At 35.3% G+C, this 22,175-nt stretch overlaps 1 protein-coding gene across 10 annotated transcripts in view; it reads right to left on the minus strand.

The window, feature by feature from the left end:
* The window catches only part of UNC13C (unc-13 homolog C), a 602,011-nt gene that overhangs the window by 331,928 nt on the left and 247,908 nt on the right, over positions 1-22,175 (minus strand). For all 10 annotated transcript variants that reach the window (XM_021095034.1, XM_021095054.1, XM_021095023.1 and 7 more), the window contains 2 exons: positions 12,626-12,853; positions 11,218-11,359 (listed from right to left, as the gene is read on the minus strand). In XM_021095034.1, the coding sequence (XP_020950693.1) occupies positions 11,218-11,359; positions 12,626-12,853 (370 nt within the window). The remainder of the gene's footprint in view (positions 1-11,217; positions 11,360-12,625; positions 12,854-22,175) is intronic.

Raw genomic sequence — 22,175 nt, forward strand, 5'->3', positions numbered from 1 at the left:
TCATCAAATACATAACTTATAGGGATCCGAGAGCAAAGATAATGAGCACCATAGACTTAAACAATACTTTATAATTTTCAAATCACTTGCATATATATATATCTTAATTCTCATGTGATATTTTAAGAATTACACATGTTTACAACCCCTCCTAACCCATATTTCTGCAAGGGTTTAATTGTTCATGCTTCTGTTCTCTGTACACACTCTCCAGAGTGCCGCATTTTAGAATCACACATACACAATCTTTTGAAGATTAAAACTGCAAACATTTTTAACCTATGGCAAAAGGTAAAATTAAAACTGAAATTAGCATTAATCTCTTGAGAGCATCAAAATACCATTAATGTGGGAACAATCAAGCTTTCAAACCAAAAAACAAATTTGAAAAATTACCTCATTTGCATTTGTATCTCACCAGCTTTGTGAGTGCCAGCCTGGTTCAGGTCAACTGCACTTTTTTCAAAGGAAGAATTTTGAATATTGGAAAAATAAACCTCTTTATTTCTACTTGTATCTTATTTCTACTTTCACAATAGTAGGCTACTTTGTAGTCTTGGCTCTACTATAGCCTGTGCAAGCTTTGATTTTTCTCATCAGTAAAACCAGAGAGGTGGATAAAACGATCTCAATACTTTGCCCAATCTCAATGCTCTAATTCTTATTTCAGCAGTACTTCCTTCCTACAACACCTTGCTCATCAGACTTCCTTGGCCCCACTATTCAAGCTGGAACTTTCTGGGTATAAAAGTATTACTGTCATGTTTGTGCCACATCCTGAATCTTAACACATAGGATCATATTATTAATACTAATAATACAACTGATAATATTATTAATACTAATAATACAACTGCCATTTTTGAATGCTTAACAAGTAACAAGAGCTCTAGATACATCTTATCAAAAAATATATCAACATTGTGATGTATATATTATCCAAGTTTTGCATATTAGAAAAGCTAAAGCTTAGAACTGAAGCAAATGGCCCAAAATGGAAACCAAAGCCGTAACATTAATAAGACCACCCTATTTTCAGAATGTCAGGACATGTTTTTTTCACTCCAGTGCACAGGGCAGAACTGTTAGAGTAGTAGGAGGAATGGATGAGTTCATCTGTGACATGTATGCATTTTTTAAAATCTGCACATAAATTCACTATGAGCTCATTTCCTCCTGCAAAAGAAAACTCCTTATAAAGGAAGGTAAGCTTGCAATTTTCACACTATTTCATGGTAAAATGAAAAGATGCACAGGTAGATTCAAAATAGTATTTCTGGAAGCAGTGATATTGAACATCAATCATAAAAATAAAGTAAAATAAAATCTTGGTGTTCTGGTAACTGACAACAAAATTTGAATTTATTCTTCCTTGAAAATAACACTGTTTAATATATACGTATATTATATATATGTATATTATTGTTGCCAGTGCAGACAGTGCCTCCTATCAAGAAGAAACAGGCATACAGTAAACTATATGAAAAACGCCAATTAGAAAAATCAGTAACTCATATTTTAACTACCCATTCCAATATGCTCACCTCATGAATCATGAAGCTTTCTAGGCTGTCCAGTGGGAACAAATACTGTTCCTGACCGGAATGAGCACTGGGCACTGTGTCAAGTCTAGTGCTTTTGGGTGGACCTTATCTGTGTCCTGGGCACTTTCCTCTTTGCACACACTCAGCTGATTTGTCAAAGGGGGCCTTTTGCAGGATTAAAAAACTAGAATATTTTTGTACTACTCCATTTCTTGAATGGGTGCTTTATTTCACAGATTGCAACTGGCTACCTATGGATCACATATCTCTAGAAGTTTTATGTTTGTTTGGCTTATTCTATGTTGGCTCTCATACTGTTTTATTTTGTTTCACTTATCAATTAAATTCAAAGTTCTAGGTTTTCTATTCTAGTCAAGAAGGTAACAAGAACTAGAGATCCCCCCATATGAACAATTTAAAAAGTGAGCAAAATATATGAAACACTTCTTTTCTATATACTGAAGATCTGTCAGTGAAGAAGAGTGATTTCAAGAAGATAGACAAGTTAACGACGTGAGTCTCTATGATTGCTTGAGCTTACGTCCTTAAGGGAGGTTTCCAGGCTACTGTGCAGAAAGAGGAAACCCAGGTGGAGTCCACTGAACACTTTGAGTTGGAAAGTCAGAGCTGAAATTTTGAGAAAAAGCAATGCAGCTAGAAATCACAGGGTGTACTATCAAAAAGAAGAGAACTGAACAGAAAGAAAACAACAATCTGCTTCGGGCTCATCTGGAGCAATCAGCTGAGTAATAAGTGCATGCATGTGATAAAACTACCCAAGGCCAGGTTAAAACCATCAAAAAGATTAGATGTAGCAGTGCCCAGTACTCACCAAGGCCAAAAACAGTGCTTTTGCCTACTGCATAGACTAGCAAATCTTATCATTCATGAGCCAGTAAACATGAAAGAGTCTTGAACTTGCTTCAGTATTGAGGAATATTTAGCCCAAAGTTGAGTGCTATTTCATTCCCACTTAACACATTTTCTTTTCTTTTTTTTTTTTTTTTTGGATTGAGAAACTGGACTTTATTAAAATTACGAATGTCTTTTATCAAAACAAGAATTTCAAAGGCAAAAAGCAAACTACAGAGTGGGCAAAGTTATATGTGACACCTGTGACTGATAAGAGACATGAGCATGTCTGAGGAAACAAATTAAGGAGGGATTTCAACATTGTGCAGAGAGCTTACTTTAGTGTCTAAATGAATCACAGATTAAATATGCAATACTTTTAGCAAAAAGAGAAGCCAGAACACTCTTAACGGGTTAAAATAAATCCACCGAATACAAAACTATGGACCTGAGAAACTCACTGCCATTATCAAAACATCTCATTATTCATGCACAGTAATTGACTACTGCTGTAGGGTCTAAAATATATTGGTGTGTTTGGAGACATTTCAGACAAACCTAGTGTACAGAGATATTCCTATTAGTGTTCTAGTCTTGGGTGATGGAACCCGGATACTAAACACTCTCATCAAAAAACGCATGTATCTATTTGTGTAACTGTCAGAGTAATTAGGAAACAGCAAAGTTCCATTATCAAGCACCCCATTTCCTTCTACTGTTTTGTAGTCATCCCCTTCCCATTCCTAACTCTCCATCAGTTCTCTGTTCCTATAAATCTCATTTTGTTGAGAATGTCATATAAATGGAGTCATACAGTATATAACCTTTTTTGTTTGTTTGTTTTGGCCTTGCCCACATAAGTTCCCTGGCCAAGGAACAAACCCTCACCACAGCAGTGACAAAACACTGGATCCTTAACAAGCTGCACCACTGGGGAACTCCAGTATATAGCCTTTTGGTTCTGGCTTTTTTCACTTAAACATAATGCCTTTGACCAATTTGTTATGAGTATCAAAAGTTCATACCTTACTATAAATATTTCATTGTAGAAAAGTGCAAGTCTGTTTATCCATTCCCCAATTGCAGGACATTAGGCTGGTATCTCGTTTATCATAATTACAAATAAAACTACTCTAACTATTAATGTACAGGTTTTTATGTGGTAATAAAATGTCACCACTCTAACCTGAATACCCAGAAGTGGACTGCTGGGTCATAGCATAGGAACATATTTAAATTTATAAGAAACTGCCAAACTGTTTCCCAGAATGACTGTCCACTTTTGCATTTCTACCAGCAATTTAAAAAGTTCCAGTTTTCCCACATTCTCCAAAGTCCTTGCTGTTGTCAGCACTTAAAAGTTTAAATAGGTTTGTAGCAGTATTTCATCATGGTTTTAATTTAATTTCCTTAGTACCTAGAATGGTGTCCATCTTGTTGTTTGTTTGTTTGTTTGTTTTTCTCTGCTTTATAGGGCCATACTTGCAACATATGGAAGTTCCCAGGCTAGGGGTCAAATCAGAGCTGCAGCTGCCAACCTATACCACAGCCACCCACTTAGCACATTTTCAAAGCAAATAATTTCCATGTAACTTAACTATGTCTCAGAATAAAGTTCAAGAATATTTACAGAATACCAAAAACATTCAGGTACCACAAGGTAATATTTACATTATCTGCTATCCAATATAAAGTTACCAGAAATGCGAAGTAGCAGAAAAATATGACATAAAATGAGAACAAACATCTACCAATCAAAACTGATCAAGAATGGACACCAATGTTAGAAATGACAGTTAAAACTCAGTAATAATAAACAACCTTATTTAAAAAATGAACCAAAAACCTTAACAGACACCACATTAAAGAAGATACAAAGGATGACAAATAAGCATATGAAAAGATGCTCCACATATATCAGAAATGAAATGCAAAATAAAACAATGAAATAGTACTATGCACTTATTGAAATGGCTGAACTGCAAAATACTGAGAGTGCCAAATGCTAAAGAGGATATGGAGCAACAGAAACTCTTACTTTTTGCTTGTAAGAATGCAACATAGAAGAGCCACTTTGGAAGACAGCTTGGCAGTTTTTTGACAAATTAAACATAATCTTACCATATTATTTAGCAATCATATTCCTTGGCATTTCCCCTAAGTAGCTGAAACTTATGTCCACGTAAATATCTGCATATGAATATAGTAGTTTTATTCTTAATTGAAAAAACTTGGAAGTAATCAAGATGTTCTTTAGTAGGTCAGTGGATAAATAAACAATGATACAGCTAGACAATGAATTATAATTCAGTGCTAAAAAGAAATGAACTATCAAGCCATGAAAGGATATGGAGGAAACTTGAATGCATATTTCTAAGTGAAAACAACGTCAATCTGAAAAGGCTACATACTGTATGAATCCAATGGCATTTTAGAAAAGGCAAAAGTGTTGAGAGAGTAAAAAGGTCAGTACCTGCCAGGGATTTTGGAGAGGGAGGATAAGTGAGTAAGTGAAGTATGGAGGATTTTTTTCTTTTTATGGATGCACCTTTGGCATATGGAAGTTCCTAAGCTAGGGATCAAATCAGAGCTGCAGTTAAGGCCTATACTATAACCATGGCAACACCATATCTGACCTGTGTCTGCAACCTGCACCACAGCTTGCAGCAATGCTGGATTCTTAATCCGTTGAGCGAGACCAAGGATCAAACCCACATCTTCGTGGAGACCACATCATGCCCATTACCTGCTGAGCCACAATAGGAACTCTGCAGGATTTTTAAGTCAGTAATTATACTCAACATGATACCATAGTAATGGATACTTGTTATTATACATTTGTTCAAATAAATGGGAGGTAAGTCACCAAAAGAAATGTAATATTGACTACGGATTTGGGGTGATTATAATATGTCAATGTAGATTCATCAATGTAACAATGTGCTCCCACTCTGCTTGGAGATGGTAATAATAGAGGGAGGCTATGCATGTGTTAGGGTAGAAGATATATGGGAAATAACTATACCTTCTTCTCAATTTTCTTGTGAGCTTAAAATTCTATTCTTTCAAATAAAATCTTAAATAGATAGAAAAAAGTTAATTGGAGACATAGAAGATACAGAGATGCAATCTGAACTTCCTGACATGGAAAGTAAAATATCTGAGTTGAAAAATATACTGGCTTGGATTAATGTATTAGATATTACAGAAGAAAATGTTACTAAATTTTAAACACATAACAATAGAAATAATTTAAAATGAAACACAAAAGATAGAAAGGGGTTGGTGGGGGAGGGGAGAGGGAGAGAAAGAGGAGAGGGAGAGAATGAACCACACAGAGCAGAGTAGACTATAGGACAACTTCAAGATGCTGAATATATATCTAAGTGGAATCTCCAAAAGACAAGGGCAGAAAGAATATTAAATGAAATAATGGCTTGTAAAACTGTCACTGTTTGCAAATGACATGACGCTATACACAGAAATTCTAAACATATTATCAGAAAACTACTAGAGCTCATCAACAAATTAGGTAAAGCTGCAGGATACAAAATCAATACACAGAGATCTCTTGCATTTCTACACATTAACAACAAAAGATCAGAAAGAGAAATTAAGGAAACAATCCCATTTACCATCACATCAAAAAGAATAAACTACCTAGGAATAAACCTACCTAAGGAGACAAAAGACCTGTACTCTGAAAACTCTAAGACACTGATGGAAGAAATAGAAGGTGACACAAACAGGTGGAAAGATATACCATGTCCTTGTTTTGGAAGAAGAATGCTGTCAAAATGACTGTATTATTCAAGGCAATCCACAGATTCAATGCAATCCCTATCAAATTACCAATAGCATTTTTCAAAGAGCTAAACCAAAAAAAATTTAATTTTGTATGGAAACACTGAAGATCCTAAATCTCCAAAAGAATCCTGATAAAGAAAATGGAGCTAGAGGAATCAGGCTCCCTCATTTCAGTCTACACTATAGAACTACAGTGATCAAAACGGTATGGTACTGGCACAAAAACAGAAACACAGATCAATGAAACAGGATAGAAAAATCAGAAATAAACCCAAGCATTATGGCCAATGAATATATGACAAAGGAGGCAAGAATATATGATGAAGAAAAAACTGTCTCTTCAATAGTGGTACTGGGAAAATTGGACAGTTACATATAAAAGGATAAAATTAGAATATTCTCTAACACCATTTACAAAAATAAACTCAAAATGGATTAAAGACCTAAACATAAGGACAGATACTATAAAACTCTTAGAGGAAAACATATGCAGAATGCAGAATACTCTTTGACATAAAATGCATCAATATCTTCTCAGATCCACCTCCTAAAGTAAAGTAAATTAAAAAATAAACAAATGGAACCTAGTTAAAATCTTTTGTACAGGAAAGAAAAGCATAGCAAACTGACGGACAACTCACAGAATGGGAGAAGATCTTTGCAAACAAAGCAACTGACAAGAGATTAATTTCCAAAATTTACACATGACTCATGCAGCCTAATATCAAAAAAAAAAAAATCCTCCAAAACCCAATCAAAAAATGTGAAGGAGATATAAATACACATTTCTCCAAAGAAGACATACAGATGGCCCAAAAGCACATGAAAAGATATTCAATATCACTATTTATTAGAGAAACATAAATCAAACTACAATGAGGTATCATCTCATACCAGTCATAATGGCCATCATCAAAAAGTCTATAAACAGTAAGGGCTGGAAAGGTTGAAGAGAAAAGGGAACCAACTTACACTGTTGGTGTGAATATAAATTGGTGTAACCACTATGGAAAACAGTATGGAGGTTCCTCAGAAAACTGAAAATAGAACTACCATATGATCCAGCAATCCCACTCCTGGGCATACTGAGAAAACCATAATTTGAGAAGATACATGCACCACAATATTCATTGTAGCACTATTTACAATACCCAAGAAATGGAGGCAACCTAAATGTCCATCAACAAATGAATGTATAAAGAAAATGTGGTACATACACACAATGGAATACTACTCAGCCATAAAAAGAATAAAATAATACCATTTGGAGCAAAATGGCAGGACTTAGAGATTACCATACTAAGTGAAGTAAGTGAGGCAGAAAGACAAACATGATATGATATCATTTATATGTAGAATCTAAAAAAAAAAAAGATGCAAATAAACTTATTTAGAAAACAGAATCGGATACACAGACTTCTGAAAACAAACTTATGGCTACCAAAAGGGGAATGTGGGTTATAGGGATGGAGTGGGAGTTGAGATTGGTATATGCACACTATTGTATATGAAATGAAGGGTCAATGGGGACCTGCAAAACTCGACCCAATATTCTGTGATAACCTGTATGGGAAATGAATCTGACAAAGAATAGGTATGTGTATAAGTATAAGCAAACCATTTTGTTGTACAGGAGAAATTATCACAACACTGTAAATCACTTCAATAAAACTTTAAAAAATGAGAAAAAAAAGGAGTTCCTGTGGTTCAGTGGGTTATGAACCTGACATGGTATCCATCCATGAGGATGTAGTTCAATCCTGGCCTTACTCAGAGGGCTAGGAATCCAGCATTGCAGTATGCTGTGGTGTAGGTTGTAGATGCAACTCAGATCTGGTGTTGCCCTGGCTGTAGCTTAGGCCAGCAGCTGTGGCCCTGATTCAGCCCCTAGCCTGGAATCTTCCATATGCTGCATGTGCAACCCTAAAGGAAAAGAGAGAGGAAAAAAGATATAATGCCCAACACTTTCTCAGTTTTAAAGAAAACTGCAGACTCACAGGCCCACGTAGCTCAATAAACCCTAAGCAACAGGTACACAAAAAAATTACACCAAAGACATCATAATCAAATCATACAAATGAGTAAAAAAAAACTTAAAAGCAATTACGGGAGGAAAATGACATGTACAGGGTAACTTAAAAATAGATCCACAGATTTCTTACTGAAAATAAGAAAACTATGCAAACTCAAAGACGGTGGAACGGTATCTTCTAAGCAAATATTTTAAAATGACGCTCAGAATCATATATAATCATCTCAACAGATTCAGTAAAAGCACTAGACAAAATGCAACATCAGTTTCTGATCAAGACTCTCCCTGTACTGGAAAGAGAAGATGGCTGCCTTAACTGGAAAAATGGAATCTACAATAAGCCCACAATAATATCATAGTTAATCAAAAAAGGAACATCTTCCATCTAAGACTGGGAACAAATCCAGGATGTCTGCTCTTATCACTTTTACTTGGCATTAACACTGGAAACCTTAGCCAAGGCAATAAGGCAATCAAAATTGTGTCAGGTTTTTTGTGTGTAAAAATGATAAACTGATTTAAAAATTCACATGAAAATAATTCAAAGGTTCTAAAATAGATAAAATAAAAACTTGGTAAGAAAAGGAAAAGTTGGAGGACTAATACTATCTGATTTTAAGATTATATTATGACGTTAAGCTAAAGTAATCTGGAGTGTGCGGTTTTGACATACAGATAGATAAATAGATAACAATCCAGAACCGATCCACACATATATGGAGAACTGAACTTTATTAGAAGTGCAAAAGCAGCTTAGTAGAGAAAGGATAGTGCTTTCAAAAAGTCGTGCAGGAACCACTGGATCTCCATATGCAAAATAAATGAACTTGGGTCTATAACTTACACATTAAATAATTACCTCAAAATGTCTTGAAGACCTAAATGTAAAACATAAGACTATGAGACTTACACAACTAAAATATACAAAAATGATAAAAATGGGTAAAATATTTGGACAGTTAAGTAAATAAAATACATGGAGAGCACATAAATATATGATAAGATACTTGAAATAATTAGTCATTAGAGAAATGCAAAGATAAAAATGCACATGTAAAAAAAATTTAAAAATGCGTATGAATTAGAATGGCTAAAATTTAAAAGATTTACTTGACCAAGTCTTCTATATATTGGTGATGAAAATGTAAAATGGTACGGTCATTTGGGAAGCATCTTAAAAATTAAATGTATTCCTAATATATGTTCCAGCTATTCTCCTCTTAGGTATTTCTTCAAGAGAAATATAAATATACTACCAAACCAACATTTATACATGTGTTCCTAACAACTTTATTTTTTTATAACGAAAAACTAGAAACAAATCAAATGGCCATTAAAGGTGACTGCCTAAACAAACTGCTCTATTTTAATATGACAAAATGCCACTCAGCAATAAAAAGAAAGAAATGAATTATTGCTAAACATGGACAGTCTCAAAATAACTATGTCAAGTAAAAGGAACCATACAAGAGAAGAATGCATACTATATGATCTATTTATATAAAATTCTAGAATTGTAAACTTAAAAATTACATTCTATAGTATTAGAAAGCAAATCAAGGATTGTCTGGCGTGGCGGGCAGTTAGGAGGGATGGCTTCAATGGGACCATCAGGGGAGAACATTTTCAGGGTGACAGATGTTCTCATTTTCCTGTCTGTGATGGTTTCATGGGGATAGACAAATGTCAAAATTTAATAAGTTGTTTACTTTAAATGTGTAGATTTAGTTTTCAATTATACATCAATAAAATTGCCTTGAAACTTTGAAATTTCCAGCTTCTCCTGGAAGCTCTAGCTGCATTACACCTGCAGGATTTCACCTGCTTCTTCCACAAGATATTTGCCATAGTCCCTGTCCCTCCCCTTTGTTTCCCCATCCTGCTTTATTCATTTGCTTACTGCCTTAGGAATAAGAATTTCTGATTACTAATTGATTTCCTGTTTTCTGTTGACAAATAAAGAGATATTAAAATGGTGTCTCCCAGAAGTTTGAAGGGAAAAAGCACCCAAATGTTTTAACTCTCTTTATGATAGCCTCTGTTATTTGGTCTCAACTAATTTTCCAATCCTTTTTTCTAATACTTCTTTCATCAGCCAATATAATTCATATATATATATATTCATATATATGTCATACACACTATTGCCCACATTGCCAAACAAGCTGTATACGTTGAGTTTTCTTACACAGCATGTTAATGAGTTCCAGGTTTAAACAAGAAAGGAAAGAAGGGAAAGAAAGGAAAGAAGGAAGGAAGGAAGGAAAAAAAGAAAGAAGGAAAGGAAAGGAAAAGGAAGAAAAGGAAGAAAAGTAAAGGAAGAAAAGTAAAGAAAAACAAAGGAAGAGAGAAAAAGAAGGTCTGCCTTTCGTTGGTCTGCCTTTAAACTCCTAGCTAGGGATTTTCATTTCTACCAAACGGTAATTGGAAGTCATCTTATCTCTCTCCAAGAAGGAGTGATAGAAAGAAAAGAACCCTTGACAGAAAAATGATTTTCTGCTGTTTGGTACAAGATATAAGAGTTTTAAAATAAATGACCTCACAGAAAATGAGAGGTTTTAAAAATTATCATCAACCATTTCATCAGTACAGGCTGGTGTAGCTGTGATGGGCCAGGTGACACACAGGGTCTTTCTACTGTCTTTAGTCATATATCTTCAGATGTCAAAATATTGCTGAATCAAGCCTGTAAATGCCTCCCTATATTGGGTTATAACCTTTTTTTCTCTCTTGCAAAGTCACCCTAGCCATGATATCTCTTTTTTGTTTATAATTTTTATTTACTTGCTTCTAAAGATGAGGAAAATAAATATTATGATATTACTAAGTGAATTCATAATATTGTAATTTCTTTCTTTTTGTAATTTCTGCAGGTATACAATTAAAATATGAGATGATAATTGTTTGTCTATTTTGCATGCCTGTCTTAAATTTATCCTCAAATAGTTTTGCATGTATAATAGTTTCACATTATATACTTACAAATAAAACTTCTCATCCCATACTGGATTCAAGTTTCCAAAAATGGTTTTAGTCCTTCTTTTGTTCTTCCCGACTTGAACCGTAACATATGGGTCACTTGACCCTGTTTTGTCCTTTGCCTGCAAGCCTTGTGCAGAAACCACTGAAATAAAGCAAATTAAAACTTTAAATATAAAGATTTCCTCAGAAACAAAAAATGATAATAAGGAATCTTTTTTTATTATTTTGTACCCTGGGTTTGCAGTTATATCCCCACTGCTTTCATTCTCATGAGCAACAGTACTTTTAAAAAGTTTTGGAGTTCCCGTCGTGGCGCAGTGGTTAACGAATCCGACTAGGAACCATGAGGTTGCAGGTTTGGTCCCTGCCCTTGCTCAGTGGGTTAAGGATCTGGCGTTGCCGTGAGCTGTGGTGTAGGTTGCAGACGCTGCTCGGATCCCGCCTTGCTGTGGCTCTAGCGTAGGCCAGTGGCTACAGCTCCGATTGGACCCCTAGCCTGGGAACCTCCATATGCTGCGGGAGCGGCCCAAGCAATAGCAAAAAAGACAAAAAAAAAAAAAAAAAAAAAAGTAAAAAGTTTTAATAAAAGATTGAATCGGTGAACATCAAAACCTTCCTTTGATTAACACTTGCTTATTCCTACAATGAATATATTTATATACATACATATGCATATATATGTATTAGCTATATACTCATATATGTTATATATACATATATATATCTCACTGTATATATGTACAGAGAACTGAGAATGCCCACACAATAAGCCAATTACCCAATATAATTCAAAGGTCTGTGATTTAAAATGTATTTATTTATGAGTTTGCTGTCAAATCAACCCAGTAGAAGGAGCATATTTATTTTACCTTTTGAATACAATATGGGTAAGTTAAGAGGCACAGTAAATATTAACATGATAACATTGGAATTTGCTGTAACTGTTACAAGCAGCTTCAAGAAGTTCAAATTACTAAACATCATTAAATGCAAATTGCCTTGACTTGAGGATCAAACAGATGAGGGATATTGTTCCAGGAGTAAGTAAAATGATATTTGTTTTCTCATTAAGAAAAACTGATTGAAGAGATTATTGGCTACTCTTGTCATTTATCAGTGGCAGGCAGCCACAAATTTAATCTCTTATAAACTGCAGGGTATTGATGAGTGTATTGCAAAAAAGAACTTTCTTCCTCTGGAAGAGCTTTGATTAGAACAAGATACAGACTGAAATTACATCAATTCTCTAGTATACATTTTAGAAATTTGAAGTACTGATTAGATGTGTCAATACTGACAAGACTGAAAAATTCAGTATATTTTACCTATAACTGTTATTGGCATTGATTTCTAAGACATAGAAAAATCTCAATGTGGAATAAAAATTGTAAAGGAGACTTATTTTTACCTGTAATGGTTATTTTTGCTGACCACTTAGATGTCCCATCCAGTACACTCTGTTTGGCTGCCTTTGTGTACTGCACAAAATCTTCTTTAGAAATCTGAAACATTTCCTGAATGACTTCAAACACCTCTGGCCTGTTTTTCTCCCTGATCTTCATTCTTTCTTTCATAGCTGAAATAATGGTCTGAGTCTTGTCTTCTGCACCATGCTTAGAACTCTTTTCTGCTGCTCCTGTAATAGAAAAATCAATAGTGATGTAAATATACAGGAAGTTCCTTTTTGATAGCCCAAGAGAGCAGGAGGAAAAAAAAAGGAAGAATGAGAGAATGACTGAGCGCTTTAATTCTAAGAAGTCAAAGTGCCTTTTTCAGAAAATCTCAGAAGAACAAGCACTATTACTGAACAAGCCTTACTATTTACTGAACCCACACAGCTCATCTTATTTTCCTAATAAAACTTTCCTAATAAAAAATAAAATAAATAAATAAAAAATAAAATAAATAAAAAATAAAACTTTCCTAATAAAAAAGTATTTGTGATGTGAATTGCCAGTTCTTTGGGTTTATTATTTTCCTTCAGAACTAGCCCTTGTGGTATTAGTTATTGGCAAGGAAATGGACCTTCATGACCAGTTTTTTTGTTTGTTTGTTTTATGACTGAACTGAATCACAGTTGTGCAAATATTTGGTTTGAATTTTCAAAAACAAATTTTAGAACCAACAAGAACACGCACATCAGATGTGTTACATACCACGCGCATTTACCCAATGGGTAACCAAAGTAAAATTGAGACACAGACTGGACATATAAAGCAAATGTCATTTGAAAATCAACATTTCAAATACTTTTGTTCATCTAAAGTACCTAATTATTTTTACCAATGAGATTCATCACAATGAAAATCTTACATTTTTTCTTGTGAAATAAATACAATTGTTATTTATTATATTGAAATATAGCATGAGATATCACTTGGAATGAAAATGATTTTACTATTTAAATTGGTTTTGGATACCGCTACTGGACCACCTCTACCTCATGGGCCACAGACTCAAATCTCATGCTGTAGTTTTAAACAGGCTGAATCTTCACTTTCCACTCAAAACACTTTGATTTCTAGGACAGTGGTTTTTGTGTGTGTGTGTGTGTGGGATTTGTTTGTTTTTTTCTTTTTAATGATTGGCCTCAACTTTCTGGGCACTTTTGTTTATAACATAAAACATGGCAGTGATGGATTTCCCAAAGCCCATTCTTGAGTCCTTCACCTTCTCCAACCACAAGCCCGATAGTCTCAGTGCTCTGTGTGGCTTCTGGGTTGCTCAATGTTCCACCAGCAAATAGTGGACCGTAATTCCAGCACTCATGGTCCTTTCCTGAGTTTCAGGTAGGAAAGCAAAAGGTCATGTATCAGGGTGTACGGGAACTGCCACTGCTGAAATCAAACATCTTTTGGCACAGAAGCAACTGATACATAAGGAAAAGAATAAGAAAACTTGTGTTTAGAAGTAGTAATTGTTCCAAATTTTACCTCCATGACTGTAAATATTGACCAAATGCTATTATATTTTTTGAAATATTGTATTTATGCAATAGGTATACTAATATCTCATAAAATTTAGAAAGTGAATGTGATAATTTATTTGTACAATTCCTACCACAAAGAGTAGCCTTAGTAATGTTCTTTGAATTGAATTCTGTTTATGTTAGGTTCATACAGAAGCTAAGACAAAAAAGGAAAGGTCGACTATCAACTTTCCTTATAACAAATTCATAAAAGAAAGCTGACAGCAGCATTTTAGTGAACATCTTCATTTATTTGAAAATATACTTGTTTTCTAAAGTAGAAAAAAGTACTTTCATAATAATCAAGGTATAATTAGAGTAAGCTCAAAGAGATAATCTATTGGTAGAAAGGAATTTTTTTTTTAAACTTTGAGGACTTAAACTACATTTAAAAATAAAAAAAATAATGTATTCAATACAAGAGATAATTCTAAATGCCTTAGTCATCTGTTAAAACAGGCTCTAGGACAGCTTCACATTTATGAATTGTGCACCCTTAAGCAATTAAGTTTGTTTGTAATTTACCAATAGTGGCTTAGCTCCATAGTACATAATTCTCATATGGTAAAAATTAGCTTAGGTTAGACTATATAGTTGCAATAGGTATATTTTACTTCAAGTATTACAGTACTCACTAAATACAAAGGACAGCAGTGGCTTGAAAAAGTTACATGACACATTCAGAGTGCCCCAAACTCTGGTTTGTAGAAACCTATCTAAGAATGTTCGAAAGGTTAGAAGTGTCATAAAAACGTTGAGTTCTCCCAAATTTCTAAACAACTATTATTGTTGTGGGTATCAATTCCTTCAAAGCCCTAGAAAAGAGTCCCCAAGAGTTAAATGTATTTTGGATTATTTTTCTAAAAACAGGAAGAGCCACCTGACTACCACCCACGTAATAAGTGCTCATTCCAAAAATAACTACCAAATTCAAGATTGGAATGCCCAGAGATGTTTCTTCCTAATAAATTAAATCTCTATACATAATGACTAGCTCTTGAAATCCTTTAAATAAATAATTAATTAGGAAAGCTTGACAATTAGCTTTGAAATCATTCACCAATGCTCTTGATGTTGGAATAGCATATCAACTCTAATATGTACAGATAACAGACAACCCATAAATTGTGAAATCACCAATGAGGAGAGCCCATTAAAAGATACTTATGTTTAAGTCTTTTATCTGTTATTTCTAGAAAAGATGCATAGCTTTTTAAGAGTTCTAGTTTTATATTTTTGATCTGAAGGAAACAATTAACTTAGGTCTATTTAGTTCAGGGCTACACAACAGATTCATAATTTTTGACACCCATCTACAATGACTTTTCATTGCCTTACTATTTACTGAACCCACACAGCTCATCTTATTTTCCTAATAAAACTTTAAGTATTTGTGATGTGAATTGCCAGTTCTTTGGGTTTATTATTTTCCTTCAGGCTTATTCTGTTTATCTTGAATTCATCAGAGATAAACACATTTGTATTTAACTTCTTTGCAGAATAGATACTGACTCACGGACTTTAAAAAACTTATGGTTTCCAAATGAGACAGGCTGGGGGAAGGGGGTGGGGGGGATGCACTGGGGGTTTGGGATGGAAATGCTATAAAACTGGGTTGTGAGGATAGTTGTACAACTATAAATGTAATAAAATTCATAAAAACATATTTGTATTTATATGAGGCTTCCATCAGAGTGTGTGGTGGATCTAGCAGCTTCATTGAAATACAGTAATATGTAAACCAGAGATCAACAATAAATGAGATCAAAAGAGATGTTACACAGTGAAAGCACTTTGTAAGTGTAAAACATTATCCAAATGGAATGCATCTTTGTTACTTTTAAAAACATTTAATTGACAGATCAGACAAGCCAATTATGCACAGCAAAACTGCAAGAGGATTCAGCTTTAGACAGGAGCAAACATCCCACTTGGTTCCCTTCCACATAATTTAATGGAGCAGCCAATTAACTAGAAACCTTCATTTTTCTTTAATTTTTATTCATTACCCAAAGCATCTAAATTTCATGTGAAATTCAGAGTTTACCACTTTTACATGGTGATTTACAATTTCAGTTTTCCTCCCCAATAAGTATCTATATACATGTAACAAAGTCTCCCTTGGCCTCAGTCTCTCCTCTTTCCTCTTTTTCTCAACAGTTGTTCTAAAATATTTCTACTCTCTTCAAGTCACCTACCTCCACTATCCTCCATTCTCAGCTATGATTTGATCGCTTCTTTAACAGAAATGTAGCCTTAGTAAAATCAGTGATCACATTTTCTCCCCCACCCCAAGGGAAAAAGCCAAACAACAAAAGCCAATTTTGATTTATAGCATTGGCAGATTTCTGTTGTACATACTCCACACATGGCTGATTTCAAGCAACTGCCTCACAAAATTCTTCAGTATTTATCAGTTAACACTGATACAACTACCTGAATGTGTGTGTATACACACACACACATATATCTCCAACACTCTAACCTTCTAGCCTTTCAGGCTAACTTCAAAAAAAAATGATTTGTGATAGAATGTAAAATAAAATGATTACTATATTTATTTAATTTGGCTCTAGGTTTAATTTAATGTGCCATAAACTTTGTGCACACTGTTACCATAAGGTCAAAATCCCGTAAGAAATAGGAATGGATTCAATGTAAAATGATAAACAGGCTATGGAATATATCTTCTGAAGAGAAAAAATACACCTGAACCTTGGCTTCAGATTTGGGATTTTCAGAAAACAAATGTGTGCCCACCATTTTTAAAAGCACAATTTGGTTGGCATATACACATCATGCATTAATAGCATAAAACAAAGGTGGAAGGACAAATATAAATGGAAAAAATAAATCAAGAAAATCACTTTTGAGAGTTCCCTGGCGGCATAGCAGGTTAAGGATCCAGTGCTGTCACTGCTGTGGCATGGGTTAGATCCCTGGTCTGGAACTTCCACATGCCACAGATAGGGCCAAAAAGAAAAAAAAAAAAATCCCTTTTAAATAAGACAAAAGAGCATAGTGCTCACAGTGCTGTGGGTATAGAAGGAGACAGCCTTGTCTATGAATCCTGATTTGCCACCTACTAACCCTTTGAACTTGGGCTAGCTACTTTTTCTCCATAAGCCTTGGTTTCTTCATCTGAAAAACACAAGGAAATCACAGTACTGTCTTTATTTACAAGGTCATTGTAAGCATTAAATGAGATATGATATAGTTTCACTAATAAAAACTAAGTATAGGGATTTCAGAACATCAGAGAAATGAAAATATAAGCATTTGTACACACTACTATATATAAAATAGATAACCAACAAGGACCTACTGTATAGAACAGGGAAGTATGCTCAATATTTTGTAATAATCTATAAAGGAAAAGAATCTGTAAAAGAATGGATATGTGTAAAAAAAAATACATGTGTACATATAACTGACTCACTTTGCTGTACACCTGAAACACAACACTGTAAATCAACTATACTTCAATAAAAACATAAAATAGAGTCAAGGATCTAAGCATTCGTTAAAGAATTTCACATTCAATTAAAATTTAAGGAATTTGGGGGTTTTGAGCTTCATAATTACTTGCCTTGTGAACTCCTTGAAAATTTTGTTCTAGACAGTGCCATGCTCGGTGTCTGCCAAAGCCTAAATGTGCTATAAAGTATTTACTAGATAGGGAGCAGATGAAGTACTTGAAGATACAAGACAACAGAATTCAAATAATAAATTAATATCCATAAGCCCTTATCTGCACTTGAGGCTAGTGAACCCTGGGGTAACAGGTGGTTAACAAAAGTGGATAGTGTACTCAGAGTCTGATACTGAGGCCTATTATATCCTAAGAGTGTCTAGCATGAGGAACTTCACTGCTTTTCTTTTCTTTCCCAGTAAAATCACGTAGGTGGACCTGCTTTTGACGCCTCTGTTTTTCTTTCCCATGAAACTGTGTAGGTGGGCATGTAGTTGGCATTTTTCTACCCTTTCCCTTTAGTTGCTTTACAACCAAGATAATCGTAACCCTCATCTTTCAACCTGCCTTCCATCTTTCAAGAAACAGCCCTGCAACTCCCCCATCTTCAAGTCAGCTGCCTCCTTTTTCTTAGAAGGTCAAAGTCAAACATACCCACAATTTCTCACAAACAACAAAAGGCTGTTGTTGAACAGGAGGGTAGCTGGAGAAGTACAGATCTGGCACAGAGCCATCTCCCATTCTTGTAGGTGGTCCCATCATTGGTGGTGGGGAATGTGGGCAGGGAGCCCCCTTTCAAGGAACTGCCACCTTCTACAAAGTGACTTTACTGTAAGCCTACAGACAACAACAAGCAAAACCACCTTCCCTCTCCTCTCCCTCCACCTATACCAACCCCACCATATTTAATCATCCTATTTTCACTAAATGCAAACTTTTAGAATAAGTTTAGAAACTTTTGCTTACCAAAAAACCCCCACAAAATCAGGAATCCACTCTCACCATCCTATGTCAAAACTACAGTTCAAAAACATTATCTAGATACACATTTTCTCAAGATTTCACCAATCATTTCAGAGTCTAGAACTATCTATAGAGACTAAGGGAGCAAATTAATCATAAAAATAAAATGGGGGCCCAACTTCAAAAATGGTTTATTATGTAAAGGAAAAAGAAGCAAGGAAAAGATGGGAAGAGGAAAAATCATTTTGGTCTTACTACTCTTAGATTTCTTCATATACTTTTCAAAAAACAAAAAAGGAAACAAAGAAAAATCAAACACCAGAGTCCCTTCTTTTTCTCTTTTTTTAAAAATAGCCCCCAACATTTGGAAACACTAACAAGACTGGCTGTCACTGTGGTGGAGGCTGGCCCAGCCGTCCTGCTGGGTTATGCTGCTCTCCCTCTCTGGCTGAGAGTGAGCAATCTCACAGGACACTGGTCTCACACATGGTTCCTCTTACACCAATACAGGCAAGCCCACTTTGTAAGTTTTTCTAAATGCAAAAGTAAACAAGCTCACAATGTAACCACAAAATACCAAACATCCTTCACTAATATGAATGAGTACTGTTTCTTTACTAAGCACCGATTTTAGCCTCACTCTCTACTGCTTTCCTGGTATTTTTTTTTTTTTTTTAATGTTCACAATAACAGAATTGTCCTCCCTGTGAGGCAACACCTAATCCAGAGAAATCCTCTGTTTTCAATGTCCTCTTACTAAGAAACTCCATGGTTCTCCAAGGTGTACATTTTCCATGGAAGCAATGGGTAATAAACTGAAATTTAAAACCATAAGTGCAGACCTGCTCTACAGAGGACGGACCTTTACCTAATATTCTGTGATAACCTATATAGGAAAATAATCTGAAAAAGAATGGATAGGTGTATATGTGTAATTGATTCACTCTACTGCACAGCAAAAATTATCACAACATTGCAAATCAACTGTATTTCAATAAAACTTTAAAAAATGGGAAAAAAAAATGTGTGTCCCTTGTGCTCTTCAGCTGGAGGGCAATGACAGCTATTATTAATTCTTTTTAAATATAAGAAAATACTACTCAGAGGGCTTTAAAAAAATCTTACTAGTGATAAGATTAGAAGCCAGTTCTTTCTCAAATACCTTAGGACTACCAAAAAAATATAGACAGACAGACAGACAGACAGATAGCCTTTCCTTAGGTTACCAAAACTACCTCTGTGGCATTATGCAAGACATACTCACCCTTTTTGTTCTCCACAGCAACCTACCCCAACAGCTGAAAATGCTCATTATGACTTTATTCCGTTGGGTTAACGAACTGACTGCTGCATTAAGGTAGCTTAACTATTGACTGCACTTTTACCTAAATTAAATCATCAAATCATTTCCTCCTCAGTGCCGAAAAGTCAGTGCAGTGAGAATGCTGTGCTTGGAGGAGGTGGCAGTGAAAGTGTACTCCAAGCTTGGTGGGTTGGCCATAGAAGGAGGCTTTGAGGTGTCATCATGATGGGAAGCTCTTGGAAGCAAAGGTCTGCACAGCACAAAATATCTCAAAGACAAGGGTACCAGATGGCAGAAGGGAAAAGCACTAGAAATAAAATTCAGCAATTTTCCATTTTTCCCTCTAGGGTTCACTTTGCCTATTTCTTTACAAGTTAGGAGAGATCACTAGGCTGGGAGTTCACAGAACTGAATTCTAACCCAGCCCACTGTTTATCCATTTGATTCTTGACATGATACTGAACTGTTTTAACTAAGTAAAATCAGTATATTGGGTTTTCCAATCCACTGATCTCAAAGACTTCCACAATAAACTATGTTCTATGGAAGAATGGTCTTTAAACTATTACTTGCTATTTCTAATTGCGTTCTCGTGCCCTCGTTTTTTGCTTACCTAACTAAACAATAAGCTGTGCTCACACATGCATGAAATTCTAGGGAAACAAAGACTATGGTCTCCACCCTTTAGCAGTAGATACACAAAATCCTATTTTTAAGCTTCCTGAGTATTCATTATATAACCATATTTTGCATAATTGTTGTTGACAGAGTAGAAGGTCAAAGGTTTCCATGATAGGTGTTCACTCTACTCACCTAAGTTGTAGGAAATAGGTCCAGAGAAAACATTAATTACTTTCTTTCTAGATCTGACATTCCAGAATAACGTTCCTACCCACAGTAACTGTTCAATATGTACAAATAACGCACTGTCTTAAGACTGCTTGGTTGCAAAATGTGGTAAAACAAACAAACAAAAAATCACATCAAGTTTGCAGATAGGAGTGCATGAGCCAGATTTTTTAATGTTACAAATTCACAATGGCTAAAAAATAGCACACATAAGCTTAACATAATGGCAGTGGGGAAGAGAACAAAATAACACCTCTCACAAGACGCTATTTCCTGAAATTTTTGTGAAATGCTTTCTGGTTTTGCGCAGATACTTGAAATTTGCAGTTAGGAATTAAAATCAAGCAGAATGTTCATTCAATACGATTTCTGGGATTTCTTTGGAGATGTGTGAAAAAGTATCAGCCGACTGGGTTAGGTTCTATGATTATTTGCATATTTTTCAATTTTGATGTTATCTCTTTTCTACTTTGAAGAGGTAATCAAGTAATATAGTGCACATATGATCTCTCTTTTACATGTCTCACTCTGCATACAACCTCATCCTAGCCAACACACATTTTTTTAAATCTGTCTCCTAGTTTTTATTTATTTTTTAATTTATTTTGCTTTTGAGGGCCGCACCCATGGCATATGCAGGTTCCCAGGCTAGGGGTCCAATCGGAGCTGCAGCTGCTGGCCTACACCACAGCCACAGCAATGCAGGATACGAGCCACATCTGTGACCTATACCACAGCTCAGGGCAACTCCGGGTCCTTAACTCACTGAGCAAGGCCAGGGATGGAATCTGCGTCCTCATGGATGCTAGTCAGATTCGTTTCCATTAAGCCACAACAGGAACTTCTGTTTCCTAATTTAAAACTGCCACTGTAACTGTTTTGGCAGAGTCCTTATGGCTTATGTTAATATCATTCAGGGTCAGAAATACCTCCTCTATTGACCGCATTTCAAGTCTTCCACCACCAAATGCTGTTTCCAAAAATGAATAAAATGTATTTTAAAATAACAGGACAGATATGAGTTAAAGAAAAAGTAGGCGGACTCGGCTACGTTCTGGCCTGGAACAGAAAGGGGCATGGTGGATCAGTTCTCTTTTCTCAGGGATGGCTGTTTCCCTTTCCTATCCTCTGCTCTCACCTTCCACTCCACATGGCTTTTAGCCTGGGACCAGAAAGGCAGTGAAGTGTAGGAACCACCAAGCAAAGTCAGTGAGACCTGAGTTGAGATAAGGCTGTTTGGGGACCTTACCTGATATTTCCATACATCTCTGCACCTGCACGAGGTAATGGGACAGTGAGTGGGATCTTATCACCTGGTCTAATTTCACTCGACAGCAAGTGTGTAAGACTTGACGGGAATGAAATACCCAACTCAAATTAATTTGCAGAAACTTTAAACATCT

Source organism: Sus scrofa, chromosome 1 (genome assembly GCF_000003025.6).
Source record: "Sus scrofa isolate TJ Tabasco breed Duroc chromosome 1, Sscrofa11.1, whole genome shotgun sequence".
Classification (NCBI taxonomy): domain Eukaryota; kingdom Metazoa; phylum Chordata; class Mammalia; order Artiodactyla; family Suidae; genus Sus; species Sus scrofa.